General features: G+C 54.0%; 2 protein-coding genes across 4 annotated transcripts; one reads left to right on the top strand and one right to left on the bottom strand.

Moving 5' to 3' along the window:
• Nucleotides 1-5,128: 5,128 nt before the first annotated feature.
• RPL28 (ribosomal protein L28) lies at nucleotides 5,129-7,648 on the bottom strand. Of its 3 annotated transcripts, none has more exons than XM_024570289.3 (4): nucleotides 7,534-7,648; nucleotides 7,078-7,166; nucleotides 6,846-6,969; nucleotides 5,129-5,392 (listed from the first exon to the last, which is right to left on the bottom strand). In XM_024570289.3, exons 1-4 carry the CDS (start codon nucleotides 7,607-7,609, stop codon nucleotides 5,184-5,186), a joined length of 498 nt encoding a protein of 165 aa, XP_024426057.2. In that variant the 5' UTR covers nucleotides 7,610-7,648; the 3' UTR covers nucleotides 5,129-5,183. The 3 variants fall into 3 exon arrangements, with proteins under 3 accessions (XP_024426057.2, XP_053771047.1, XP_045059484.2); XM_053915072.1 differs by having other exon boundaries at nucleotides 7,604-7,622; XM_045203549.3 differs by lacking the exon at nucleotides 7,534-7,648 and adding an exon at nucleotides 7,263-7,512.
• A 910-nt stretch (nucleotides 7,649-8,558) lies between these two features.
• Nucleotides 8,559-12,926, top strand: TMEM238 (transmembrane protein 238). The gene is made up of 2 exons (XM_053915071.1): nucleotides 8,559-9,711; nucleotides 12,495-12,926. Exon 1 carries the CDS (start codon nucleotides 9,168-9,170, stop codon nucleotides 9,702-9,704), a length of 537 nt encoding a protein of 178 aa, XP_053771046.1. The 5' UTR covers nucleotides 8,559-9,167; the 3' UTR covers nucleotides 9,705-9,711; nucleotides 12,495-12,926.
• The last annotated feature ends 767 nt before the right edge of the window (nucleotides 12,927-13,693 follow it).

Below are 13,693 nucleotides of genomic sequence, written 5' to 3'. Positions count from 1 at the left end.
GTTGGCACATAGTCCCTTGCAGTGGGTCCCTCAGCTCAGCCAGCCTCCTAGTTGAGCTCAGGCACCACCTCTGTGTGTGGTCTCAGATTTCCCATCTAAGATGGGAGGGGAGGGGGCTGGGGCCTCCCTGGCCAGGTGACAGGTGGGAGGTGCCTTGCTGTCCCTTCACAACACTGGATCCAGCCCTGGCTTTCAGATCTGTCTGGGTAACAGCGTGTTCCTGAGTGTAACAAATCACTGAGCTGTACAACCGACTTTGCCTCCCACTTTTCCATGGTCAAGCCCTGGTGTGGTGGTGGTGAGCTGGCTACTTGGCTGAGTTTCACACTAAAGTTGAGGTATCTGCCTGCCACATTCCTTTCTCATGTCCTCTTCTAGGTCATGGCGGATTGCAGTTCTGGGGGCTGTCCTCAGCTCCTAGCAGCTGTCACGGTTCTTGCCCTCAAGCCCCAAATGTTCACCTTCCGAGCCCAGGCCTTTGAAGGGCTCAGCTGATGAGATGTGCTCTTGATTAACCAAGTGATGATGTGATTGTGGGAACACACCCCGTTTTCCCAAGTTCTGCCCGCACTCCAGGGGAGGGTGTGGGAACTGGGACTACAGGCACATTAGTTTTCCACAGAGCAGGCCGTAAATAGGAGGCCAAGATAAAGCCAGCTGGCTTTGCCTCAGTTTCTGTTGCCCTGTGCAGGGCCCCCAGGATACAGTGTCAAGGACCATGAAATGAAAAGAGGAAAAAGGATCTACATAAAGACTTGTACATGAACTTTTACAGTTGCTACTTTGTAACAGCAAAAAAAAAAAAAAAAAAAGACCCAAATGTTCACCAGGTGAATGAGTAAAGAAATTGGTGAATTCATACAATGAGATATTACTCTGCAAAATACCAATACACAAAACAACCTGGATGAATCTCAAAAGTATTACGTGCTGAATAAAGCCTTATATAGAAGTGTGCAAAATGTTTGATCCTACTTGCATGAAATTCTGGAACAGGCCACACTAACCACTTAACAGCTGAATGCACATCACTGGCAGTCTGGCATCAGGGAGGACAGAGCGGAGAGAGGTATGGGCAAGTTTTTGAGTGATCACATTCCAGGCCTTGATTCTTATGGTCACATGGGTGCACAAATTTAAAAGAGTTGTATTTTACTTTGTGTAAAGTATATTTCAAGTCAATTTTTTGTTTTTAAATCCAGAACTTTTTCTGAGTGAAAGGCAAATCAGTGGGACAAGATAATTGCAAGTCATATAATTGAAAAGGACTATTCCAAAGAATACGTTTTAGAAAGAAAAAGCACCCCTGACTGGTGTGGCTCAGTGGATTGAGTGCCGGTCTGGGAACCAAAGGGTTGCTGGTGCGATTCCCAGTCAGACACATGCCTGGGTTGCAGGCTGGGTCCCCAGCTGGGGTACTCGAGGCAACCACACAATGATGTTTCTCTCCCTCTTTTTCTCCCTCCCTTCCCCTCTTTAAAAATAAATAAATAAAATCTTAAAAAAAAAATACAGGAAAGGGAAAGGCCAAAGAACTTAAAACGCAGGACTCAGGGACATGAACTAAAAGGGGCGGGGGGCGGGACGTTGGTGAGGAGAATTGCTGGAGAGAAGGGGAGTATAGGGCAGAAGGGGGGCAAAGGGAAAAAATATTGGGATAACTGTAACAGCATAATCCATAAAATATACTTTAAAAAAACAAAAACAAACACACACAGCCCTGGCTGGGGTGGCTCAGTGGATTAAGCGCCAGCCTGTGAGCCAAAAGGTCATTGGTTTGACTCCCAGTCAGGGCGCATGCCTGGGTTTCAGGCCAGGTGTCCAGTAGGGGGAACGTGAGGGGCCACCACACATTGATGTTTCTCTCCCTCTCTTTCTCCCTTCCCCTACTGTAAAAATAAATAAGTAAAAAATCTTACCAAAAAAAACACTACAAATCAGTAAGAAAAAGCACAAAAGTGGGCAAAAGCACTTGAAATCCAAATGATTACCAAACACGTGAAAAGGCACTCACCCTCGTTAGCTACTGGGAAAATGCAACATCAGGCAAAGGTGATACCACCACTTATGAAATGCAACAGTTCTAAAGTCTGACAATACTAAGTGTTGACGCAGGTGTAAAGCTACAGACACTCATTCGCTCCTGGTGTGGGCATGAAATGTTTGTGGTCCAGCTGCAAAAGCACACACACCTGGTTACTCAGCACCCTTGCACATCAACAGGCTTTAAACAACACTTGCCCTAACTGTAAACAAGTATAAACATACTTACATATTCAAGAAATAATACAACACAAAAATAATGAGCTACTCACTACTAGCAATGAGAATCCCAAAGTCACGGACAGCCAAACGTCACAGAAGAGACTGACAGTTTGAGTGCCTTCATACCCGATTCCAAAGCAGGCAAAAAAGGAGAGGTGCCGCTAAACACATCTGTAGGTGGTAGAACTTTAAAAGCAAGGTTTCCACAGAGCTTGGGATTCTGGGACCCTCCAGTCAGCAAGCAGCCCAGAAAAGTTTCTGAGAGGCTGTCGTCTTCTGCTGCTTTACCTGGATGATGCTTACCTGAGTGCTTGCTTTAGTTATTTTTTTTTAAGTGTATAAATATGGTTTATGCCCTGTTCTGTATTCCACTATATTTCAGAATTTTAAAAACATGAAGTTCATTATGTACTGATATGGACCAATCTCCAGAATAGGTTGTGGGAAAAAAGCCACGTACAAACAGCGTATATGATATATTGTTTCTGTTCAATTTTTTAAAATGTTATTTAAAATAGGATGCGTGTGTCTTTGATTGCATATGTATTTAAATGCCTCTAGGACGTCCCACTAGAACCTGCAAATATGTCTCAAGGAAGGAGAACCAGGAATACCTTGTGAATGATACCCACTCCAAAAGCCAAGGCATTTTTTTTTTAATTTAAAGAGAACTAGGTGTAGTGCCTACACCTAGTTCTCTTAATTGGGACAATGTCCCCACGTGCTTGTGTATTTTCCTGGGAAAACTCAAACAAGTATCCATTCTCTAAGCCACTGGCAGGGTCCTCCACTCAGCACGTCACACCTGCTTTTTCGACTTAACAGCCCATCTGGAAGTCTGTCCCTCTCAGGGATACAGCCCTCCTCCGTATCACAGCCAGCCTTAGTCCTGAACGCAGACTGACCACGTGGGAACATGTAACCTTCGCCAGTGTCATGTGGGCGTCCGGGTGAAAGGAGGTGCCTGGAGGTGGCCCTCATCAACACTGCCAGGGGTCTGTCACTTCCAAGGTATTGGAACTGCAGAAGGCTTTTGAGCAAGGGTGGAGGCCCAGGCAAGACCAAGGGTTTGGCTAACAGTGGTGAGGGTCACGTCCATTAACCTGGGGAAGGCTGGAGGGGTTGGAGGTAGATGTCCAGAGCTCTGCGTTTGAGCATGGGAGGAGCCCCTGGAGGCAGGGCTCTGACCCCTGACCCCAGCAGGGGTCCTTCCAGAGACCCTTTGCCCTTGACCACAAAGCTATGAAGTAGACACAGGGTGTGGGGTTCTCATGTCTGCACAGGGTCCCCAGGAGGGCAGGCACAGGGGGTCCCCTCAACGTTAGATCCCTGGCACAGCGACCGGCACACAGTACGTACGAAAGAAACGTCAAGACCCGTGATGTCAGTGACCTTCCCTCCATAAGCCTGTTTATTGTGAAGCAGGGATGCTTCGTGGGCTGCCTGCGGTGCTTGGATGAGAAATGGCCACTCCACGTGTACGTATGTATGTGTGCATTATGCCCTCACATGCACACTGAGCATGGATGGAACACAGACAAGGTCCAGCTTCTCTAGGGCTTACATTCTCCACTATTTCAGTACTGAGCACTCACTACGTGCAGGCTATTCTCAGCCTGTGTTCATTAACCCCCCAAATTTGAACAGATGCAGAGGTCTAGTTACTTACCCAAGGCCACACAGCTAGTGGCCCTGGTGGTTGACCACCTGTTACCACAGGTTATGATGAACAAAAGGCTCAAGGCACACAGGCAATGGGTGAGGTCAAGGATGCAGAAGACCTGAGACAGCTGACACCCTGAACAGCAGCAGCTTCCGGAAATGGGAATGTAAGAGGCCGCAGGGCAGAGCGGAACACGGGAAGAGCTGAACAGGGCCAGGCCCCGCAGGGCCCACAGGCAGTGGGGTGGCACGTCCCCCAGGGCCTTCTGCAGCGAGCCCAGCGAGCAGGTGAGAAGCCTGAGGCTGGATGGAAGGAGTGCTCACACTCCCAGTGTAGGTCAAAGTTGGCAGGCCAGGCCCTTAGACAAAACAGCCTATTTAAGGACGGTGGCAGGTGATTGGCGCAAAGCCTGGGGCTGCCACCTCCCTGCTGGGTGGCTTGGATCAGACAGGTAGAATTACGGAACCAGCAACCATGGCACAACATGGTCCCTAAAGTCCTAGGACATCCCTCACTTCACTCCCATGGGACTCCTGGAGAAGCTTGTCGCCTGTCCCAGGACCATGGCAGGGAGGGCCAGCCTGTGCCCTTCAGGCTGAAAAAGGGCCACTTCTCTCCTGAAAAACAGCAAGCCTTCTCCCCAAGTCCCTATCATGAGTGCCTACAGTTAGGGGCCACAGACTATAAAGACTCAGATGGTAAATACTTCCACCCTTGCAGGCCAGACTCGGCTGGAACAGAGGTGCAGATGGGCGGATTCAGCCCACCCCCAATGTGCTGGCCTCAGTCTAGAGCCCCACCTCTTGGGAAATTCAGACTCTAAATGTTCATGGATCATAAACTGTCATTTAAGGTCTTGAAGCCACCCTGTTCCAGCAGGGTGAAATTCCAAGGATTCCAGTGGACTTCACTGGTTTCATTTGCACTTTCTAATGTCTCACCAAAGTCATCTTTGATGCGCTTAACGTAGGAATTTCCACCAGCGCTCAGCCCCCTCCCCCCAGCAGGGAGGCTGGACCAAGCCCAGCACTGGGACTGGTCTCCTCCACCTAGACCTGGTCCCTCCAGTCCCAGGACACCGACCTGTTTGGTAGCAATGAGTGTGAGTGCCCCCCAGGGACAAGCTGAGAGTTCTAGTAATATGGCCTGGGACACACACACACAGGGCCGAAGAGTCAGGGTCACAGGAGGCCTGGGAGAGGCAGTTGAAGAAAGTTGGCTGATACCTTTATTGCTTTGGGGGAGAGGGGGGTGCTCAGGAGCTCTTGGTGGGGCGGGCCCGCTTCCTCTTCACCATCACGGGCTTCTGGCTGCGCAGGATGGCGCTGGCCCTGCGGATGGCAGCCATGCGCAGGTCTGGGCGGTACTTGTTCTTGCGGATCATGTGCCGGATGCTGCTCAGGGTGGCCCGGGCGTTCTTGTTGATGGTGGTCCGCACATAGGAGGTGGCCGGCTTTCGCTGGCCTGGTAAGGGAGAAGGGGGCCCCAGGGGTCAGTTGGATGTCCTCCGTCCTTAATGCACCTTCCAGGTGTGAGGGGACATTGCACCCTGAGAACCCGAGTCATGGTTGTGAGCTTGGGAGGGCAGGCAGCCCTGACTCCACACACAAGTTATGGGACACTCCCAGTGACCACCCAGGCCAGGCCATGGGTGCTGTACAGGCGTCTCCGCGTCGCTGTGTCCTAAACAGCACTCACCATCACCTCACTGAACAGAGAAGAGAGCAGACACAATGGACGAAGACTTCTGTCCGAAGTCTCACATACACATAGAGTTGTCACAGGCCGCCTGACTCCAGGCAGAGGGAGGAGAGGCGGGTACCAGCCAGCCAGTGATCACTCCCAGCACTGCAGCTGCAACCCCAGTAAGGCCCTGGTATCCACTGTGAACAGGGTCTGAAACGCCAAGCTGAGGCCTGGCCCCGATGCTGGGGTGATGGGGAGTCACGGAGAGGCAGGGGTGAGGAGGAGCCTTGGTGCACAGGTGGAGTCTGGACTCCACTGACCTGAATTCCGTCAAAAACCCCTCCCCATACCAAGGGTATGGCTGAGTCACTGACCCCAGACCAGGGCCCACGTTAACACTTCACAGTAGTCTGGTTCCTGACACCCTGGGAAAGGCCACTCAACCATCCAAGAGAAGAAGGTTTTCAGGACTCTGAATACCAGAATGAGGAGTGTGGACTCGAGCAGCCCACTGGCCCACGTGACCGGGGGCTCTCAGGCTGTGTTCCTGAGAAGGAAGGGTAACCCCCTCCGGCGGGCAGGGGGCACTGGGATCAGGAGCCAGCAGGTCATGCAAGATGCTGAACCTGACCCCTATCAGAAGCTGCTCGTAATCAGGGACTTGAGAAAAACTCATTTCTCTCTTAAAAACCACAGTGAAGAGAAGTGGTGGAGGTACAACCCCAGACTCAGAAAATACCCCAAACTCCCTGATCTCCTCTAAGACACTAAAACAGCCCGTCCATGCCTAAGGGTGAAGTTCATGGGGGTGGACGCTCTGCTTGAGTCCACACAGCAGAATGAGGGTCAAACTGCGCTTCTGACCCAGCCTGTCACTTCCTGCAAGTAGGAGGAAGGGGGAGGCTCATATCTATTTTGCCTAAATTCTCCCACCGGCAGCAAGGTGGAGACATCCACCTCTATCTGGGTTGTTTGAAGGGTTTAATCTGAAATCATCAGATTATGCAACCCTGTAGTTTAATCCAAAACACCATCCCCAGCACACACGTTTCAGTTATTAAAAAGACCTGGTCAGATCACAGATCCGGGGGTGGCTAGGGCAAGCCAGTTGCCCAGAGGAACGCCCTGACGCTAGGAATCCTCGATTGAGTGGCACAATTACTCTTGTTCCTATCAGTGAAAAACCACAGTTCCCTGTCCCCACGGGGGCCACGCCAGGGGAAACGCTCACCAGATCTCCGCTTCATGACGACCACCACACCTTTGCCATCAGCCGCTGGCTCTACGCCCACCGTCTTGCGGTGAATCAGCCCGTTGTAGCGAAAGGAGTTGCGGGCCTTAAGATTATTGGGTTCCTGAAAGGGAAGATGTATAAGGATCGTGAAGGGGCAGAGGATCCGGCGACTGCGAAGGTGCTCCCCCACACCCCGCCCCGCAGACCCAGGCGTCCAGGCCCCACTTACGGTGCTGTACGTCTGCTTGTTCCTCTTGATCAGGAAACTGGAGCAGTTCCGGATGACCATCCATTGCAGGTGGGCAGACATGGCGGGAGCTGCAGGGAAAGAGGCCCGGGAGATGTCAAAGGGAGTCGCAGGCCGACGCGGTCCCCGGGACCCCACCAGGACAGAGGGAAGGTGTGAGTAGGAACCTGGCGAATGCGGGCAACGTGAGGGCAGACAACACCAAGGAATTTGCCAGGCGGGGCTAGGCGACCTAAGAAGGCGGCGGGGCTTAACTTCGGCGCCGAGACCAACTACGGGGAAGAACGTGAGAATCTACAGCGCCTTCGGGCGGCGGGACTGGGAGTCATCCAAGGACGCGAAGTACACGAGGGACACAATGAGTAAGCCCAGCAGGGAAAAAAGTAGACCGCGGGTGCAAAACGCGGCCACGCGGACGGGGGAATGGCGCCTCCTCACCTCCTCTCGCAGCGGCAGCCGGAGACGGAAAGAGGCACGCAAGGGGCGTGGCGATGCCTTTAATACCGACACGCATTTCCGCTTCCTCTCTGGGCTTGGGAGCGTCGTCTCCAGGTTCCCGCCTCCGGGGCGCCTCGGTGACGTTCGGCTATTTCCGCCATTAGGTCTCGCTCCGCTCGGAACCCTTCGGGTCTCTACGTCTAGAGACTCCAGGGCGTGTTATCTGACGCGGAGCGACTCCTGGCCCTTCGAATGTTTCGGGAACTGCCGCTGGATTTCCGAATGGGTAGAGCTCGAGAGACCCCCTAAGTCCCTTTACCCAGCGGCCTCTCCCCAAGATTGCTCACCCAGTGCTTAGCACAGGTTGGGCGCTCAATGCACATTTGTTTTAGGATTTGTGATTTATGAATGACCAGGCGAGAGCGTGAACTATTTAAGCCTAGCTCTGGAGTCTCGGCACTTCCGGTCTTCTTCGTAAACTCTCGGCTATTGCCGTTGAAGGCTCGCTCGGGTATCCCCGGAACTCTCCGGAAACGCTCTTCGGAGAAGGGAGCCCCCTTTCTTTATTAGCCCATGCCCGGTTCGAACCTGTTGGGAAACACTCGGTCCCATTCGGCCACGTTCGGAACCCTTCGGAATCCCGGCAGCGCCCCCGGCCCCAAGTTCCCCACTTCAGCGTCCTGTTAAAATAAACTATTGAAGTGTTGGGTTTAGTTAGAGAGAAGCTAGACCTTACTTCTCGCAGTCTGCCCCACCCAGAGGAGCATGCATGGATTTCCTCTGTGGGCGAGTTGTTTGGAGGAAAAGAGACGTGCCTGGGAAAGCCTTTGGCTCGTTCCTTTAGGGGTCCCGTACCTGTTCGCTCAGCCGCCCCCCCCATCCTCCCCTTGAGTCCGCTATGTCCCACCCGTTACACTTCCTGGAAGTCTGTTTTCTGTTTATTTCGATCCTGTTTATTTTCCGAATCATCTTTAAGGGGTAGGAGCCTTGCCTGATGTACCCGAGTCCTCAGCCTCACCAGCACAGGACCCAGCGAGACGCCTGCTGAACAAAAGCAATGACAATGCCTTAGGTCGCCTCCATCAAAGCTCCACGAATCTGACGGTGGGGTCAGAGTCATGTGAAGGGTCCACCTTTGTGCCTTCCCTTCCGTACATTGGCTCGGAGGTGGCACCCAGGAGGCTCCGGGGAACAGACAATGAGTGAGCGAAACCTCGGCTCTGCAGGGCCCGTGACTGCTGATCCAGAGGTGCTCGAGTTCGAGGGCCTTGTCTGATCCTTGTTTTTGACACTACCTGTCCCCACCGTGGGTGCACAGAAGGCCCCAGAAGGTGATCAGAAGAGAACAAGGCCCAGATTCCGGCCGCGCCCCGCCCTGCCTCCATTACAACGTCCAGAATATTTTCCACGTGTTGCTTCCGCTCCTTGGGGTGCACGGGTCCTGGGCCACTCTTATGCCTCAACCGCAGGCCCTGCACGGAACTCCGGCCAGGAGCACCCCGGACGCGTCCATAGCCTCCCGGCTCAGATGACCGGACGGCTGTCGGGTACACCTGGCGCCGTCCCCGACCCCGCCCCTGGCCGGGCGGCACCCGGAAAGCTCCCCGCTAGAGCCAGAGCAGCGAAGCAGGGCCATGGCGGCAGCGGCAGCAGTGTGCGCCCCGCAGGGTGCCCCGCCGGGTGCACCATCCCCGCCGGCCAGCGCGCCCGCGCCCGCGTCCGGCCTGGGCCGCTGCCGGATGGCGTTGCTACTGGCCGTGGCGCTGGACGTGGCGGGCATGGCGGCGCTGCTGACCGGCGTGTTTGCGCAGCTGCAGGTGCGCGGTCGGGACTTCGGCGACCTGCTAATTTACTCCGGAGCGCTGCTTGTCTTCCTGAGCCTGCTGGGCTGGATCCTCTGGTACACCGGCAACATCGAGATCTCGCGCCAGGAGCTGGAGCGCGACTACGGCCTGCAGCCCTCCGCGCTCGCCCGCCTGGCGCGCAAGCTCTCTCGCCGCTGGTCGGCGCCCGCTTCAGCCGCCGCGGGCCAGCGCACGACGCCCGACTCCCGGGGAGCGCGCCGTGCCACCCGCACGCCCCTGCCGCCCAACGCCGGCTCCCGCCGTGTTCGCCTGCAGCTCGCCACGCTGGAGGCCGCGCCCGGGGCGGCGGGCGCAGGCACAGAGTGAGCCCGAGGTGAGGTTCCGGGAGGCGGGGCGGGGAAGAGACGGAGGGACGACGGGACCGATGGCAACAGTGAGGGGAGAGAGGGAGGGACCTAGGGGAGGGACTGTGGGAGAAATAAAGGGACTGGAGAGATGGAGATGGAGGGACCTGGGTGAGAGAGGGAGGGACAAAGGGCAGGAAGGGAGGGACTTCGGGGGAGATGGAATTAGAGACACGGGGAAAGATGGAGAGATAGAGCCAGTGGAGCGAGAGAGACACAAGACCAGGTCAAATAGGAAAGGAGAGAAGCAGAGACCCAGAGGATGGAGAGAGCACGCATGCATGCCCCCTCCCCCCTCCAGATGAGGGAGAGTCACTGTTAGATTGGAGATCCCTCCCTGCACTCCAGCCCCCAGGCGCCTCAGATCCCGTGTAATCCTAAGTGTACCTGGGTCTCCGGGGTCTCTACTCTTACCATCCCCATCCCAGGGGAGGACACGGAGGCCCAAAATGATGCCACCTTTTGTCAGGGGCACACAGCTGGGATTCTCCTGACAAAATGTCTAAAGAGAGAGGGGTAAGAGTGGGAATGACCTACCGAGGCAGGAGAGTGATGGCGACACTGACCAAGATACAGGGAAGGCTCCTTACCTCCCCTTTATCCCTCCTCTATTTTCTATTCCCTTTCCTAAACACACTCTCCAGCCTGCATGCCTCTGCTCTGCTGTGGCTCCCCATTGCCCTCTGGTTAAACCCACGCCACTTGGGTCTCAGCACCACACCTTCTCTGCAGGCATGGTGACATCCCTCAGACCACGGATAGCCAGGTTCTCACACCAGTGGGCCTCCGTTCATGCTCTCCCCACAGCCGCAGTGCCACTGCTGTCTGCACTCCACAGAAAACGTCCCATGTGTCCTTTAAGATCCAACTCAACTTTGCTGCCTTTCTTTGGGTCTTCGCATTGTGAGTTACCCTTTATTGCTTGTACTGTCATCCTGTGTCGTGTCTGTGTGTGCTGGTACTGTCTCTCCCACCCAACAGATCTGAGTCTCTGGTGTCTGTATTCTTAGCACTTCCCAGCAAAAAGAGAACCCAAGAAATCAGAGGTGGATGATTACCTGAGTGGGGGGATGGGTGAATGAATAGGTGGATGGATTGCCTGGATAGGTGGGTGGATAGACAAATGGATGAATTGGTGGATGGATGGATGGGTTAGTGGATGGATGGATGCATGCATGCATGCATTAGTTGATGGATGGCTAGATGGATGGATTAGTTGATGGATGGATGGATGGACGGATTGGTGGGTGAATGGATGGATGAGTTGATGAATGGGTGAATGGATGGATGGATGGATTAGGTTATGGATGGGTAGGTGGATGGACTAGTTGATGGATGGATGGATGAATTAGTTGATGGTTGGGTAGATGGATGGATGAGTTGATGGATGGTGGATGGATGGGTTGGTGATAGATAGGTATGTAGATGAATGGATGACTGGGTGGATGGATGCATGGTTACATCAATGGACAAATGGATAGTTGAATGGATGGATGGGTGGACGGATGGATTGATGGATAGGTTGGTTGATGGGTGGCTATGGTTGGATCACCGGATGGGTAGATAAGTTGGCTGATGGATGTCTGGTTGGATAGATATGATTGAATTAGTGGGCGGGTAGATGGGTGAAGGGGTGGTAGGCAGGATGGTTTGGGCAGATGGGTAAGAACATGGATGAGTAGATGGGTGGGTTTGTTAATGGGTGAATGGACAGGTGGAACAAATGGATAGATGAGTGACTGAATCAGTTTCTCAAGTGGAGTTTCCATAAAACAATTAAACCTTAATGTCTTAAGACATTCTTTATATGTAATGAATTAACTTTACTTTTATACGTCCAGAGCAATACTAGGCATACACCCTTCTTTGTGAGAATTGAGAAAATAGTCATATGTTCTGTCCTGAGGTTCGAGTGAGGAAACCATTTCAGGAAAAGATGAACAGCTGTATAATAGGTGAAGCATGAGCTAACACAAAATTTGGCATGTAATGCGGAAATAACCGCCTGTGGTTACCATTACCCCTGAAAAATGCTTTATCGTGCCCACGAGTCTCCCAGCACTGGGTGGACCTCCACTGCTGGAATCACCTGCCAGAAATGGCCACGCTGACTGGAGTGTAGCTCCCTGTTAGAAGGAGTGAGTGGATGTAGTTGGATCAATAGATGGGTAGATGGATGGATGGATGGATGGACAGATGGAATCCAGACACAGGACTCCTCCTCAGTGGGGAAGGTGAGGTGCTCCCAGCATGTGAAGAACAACTTGAATTTTCACAGAGGGACCCATAGGTCCTGATTCCAGTGGCTCCCCTCCCACTCTGGGGCCAAACTTAGCAGAGTAGCCTTGAAGACCCACCTCCACCTTCATCATTTGTCCCCCTCTCTTTCATCTTTATCAGTCTCTGCCTGCCTGTCTCTCTTTCTCTGTCTGTCCCTGTGTCTCTGTCTCAGTCTTTCTCCCTGTATCCTGCGTCTTTTTGTCTCCACGCCTCTGTCTCTCCCGGTCTCTCATCCCCAACCTGTACCATTGTGTCCCAGGGAGTTAAAGTTCTATGCACGCTGCCACCGTCAGGGCTTGGAGGGGTGAGGAGCCAGTGGGCAAGTCTGGGAGTCCATGGGTGAGGGGCTAAAGCACCGGATGGGTACCCCTGCAAGCTTCCCCTGCATTTCCCAGGCCACTGGGCAGTGGGTACAGGGACCATGTGGATGTGGGGACCCCAGCAGCTACTAACACCACCCTCCCTCCTGCAGACGAGCTCATGGCCCCACCTGCCAGGACCCGACCAAGATGTGCAGCTACTCCCAACATCATGTGGCCTTCAGGACGCCTCCCTGTGCTCCTCTGTCACCTGGATAAATGACTGCCTCCAGCTCTGCTTGTCTGTCTGGGAGAAGGGCATCAGAAGGGCAGGGGTGCAGGGAGGGCCCAGGTGGACTAGATCACATCCACTTGCTCTTGACGATCCCAAAACCCCTGGGGACATAAGAGCCCAGCTCCGCCAGCATCTGGGGCCCAGGCTCATCCTCTCCGTCCAGACCTCCCTCCGCCCAGGTCCCTCTGTTTGGGGCCCTTCGAGAAGCAGACAGAGGGACAAATTAGACTTGTGGGATATTTACTGGGGGGAAAACTTTCGGAGGGGAGGTTGGTATAGGTCTGAGGCCAATAAAGGACAGGAGGAAGGACAGAGTGTCAGGGTTAGGATGAATCTTAAAGTATAATGTACTTCCAAGAAAATCTCTGCCAGGCTGCTGGGGGTCTGAGAGCTGAGCTTGTCTGCTGGGGAGGCCCATGTCCTGCAGACACCCCCGCTGTGCTCAGGCATTGGGTGGGAAGCCTGGCAGATGCTGGTGGGGGGGAACACCTGATACCATGGTGAGTATCAGAGGCTGTCAGGCAGTGGCACTTCCCGCAGGAAGAGAGCTAAGGGGTACACCCCCTGGCTGAAGCATGCCCCCCAGCCCAGTTCAGGCCACCCCCAACTCCCTCATTTCAGATCCCCTCAGTCCAGAACCCCCACCATTCAGCCCAGGCCCCCAAATCAGCCCGGGGGCCTCATCAGTGCAGGTCCCCTCTGCTCACATCCTCCCCACTTACCCCCTCCCCCAGACTCCTCATTCCAGCCCCCCTGAGTTCACACCCCCACGGTCGCAGCCCAGGCCCCACACTCGACCCACCGCCCTACCCAAACACATACACACACATATGCTCCCTGCCTCCGGGGCTCATGCATCTCCAGCTCCCATGGCTCTCAGAAAAGAGACCATGAGTCTGTATGTTCTATCTTTCTTTATTTTTATTTTGTAAGATGTTGTTTACTCATTTTTAGAGAGAGGGGAAGGGAAGGAGAAAGAGAGGGAGAGAAGCATCAGTGTGTGGCCGACTCTTGAGCGCACCCCCACTGAGGACCTGGCCCTGCAACCCAGGCATGCGCCCCGACCGGGAATCGAAC

This window comes from Desmodus rotundus, chromosome 12 (genome assembly GCF_022682495.2).
Source record: "Desmodus rotundus isolate HL8 chromosome 12, HLdesRot8A.1, whole genome shotgun sequence".
NCBI classification, from domain to species: Eukaryota; Metazoa; Chordata; class Mammalia; order Chiroptera; family Phyllostomidae; genus Desmodus; species Desmodus rotundus.
Note: the sequence above shows the minus strand (reverse complement) of the source record. Positions and strands in the feature narration are given on the sequence as shown.

Bases quoted from the DNA above. Each gene is read 5' to 3' on its own strand.
- RPL28 (XM_024570289.3), bottom strand. From the start codon at position 7,609: ATGCGTGTCGGTATTAAAGGCATCGCCACGCCCCTTGCGTGCCTCTTT. The intron at 7,167-7,533 runs GTGAGGAGGCGC...CTTTCCCTGCAG, and splicing joins GGCTGCCGCTGCGAGAGGAG to CTCCCGCCATGTCTGCCCAC. The intron at 5,393-6,845 runs GTGAGCGTTTCC...CTCCCTTACCAG, and splicing joins CGTCATGAAGCGGAGATCTG to GCCAGCGAAAGCCGGCCACC.
- TMEM238 (XM_053915071.1), top strand. From the start codon at position 9,168: ATGGCGGCAGCGGCAGCAGTGTGCGCCCCGCAGGGTGCCCCGCCGGGT.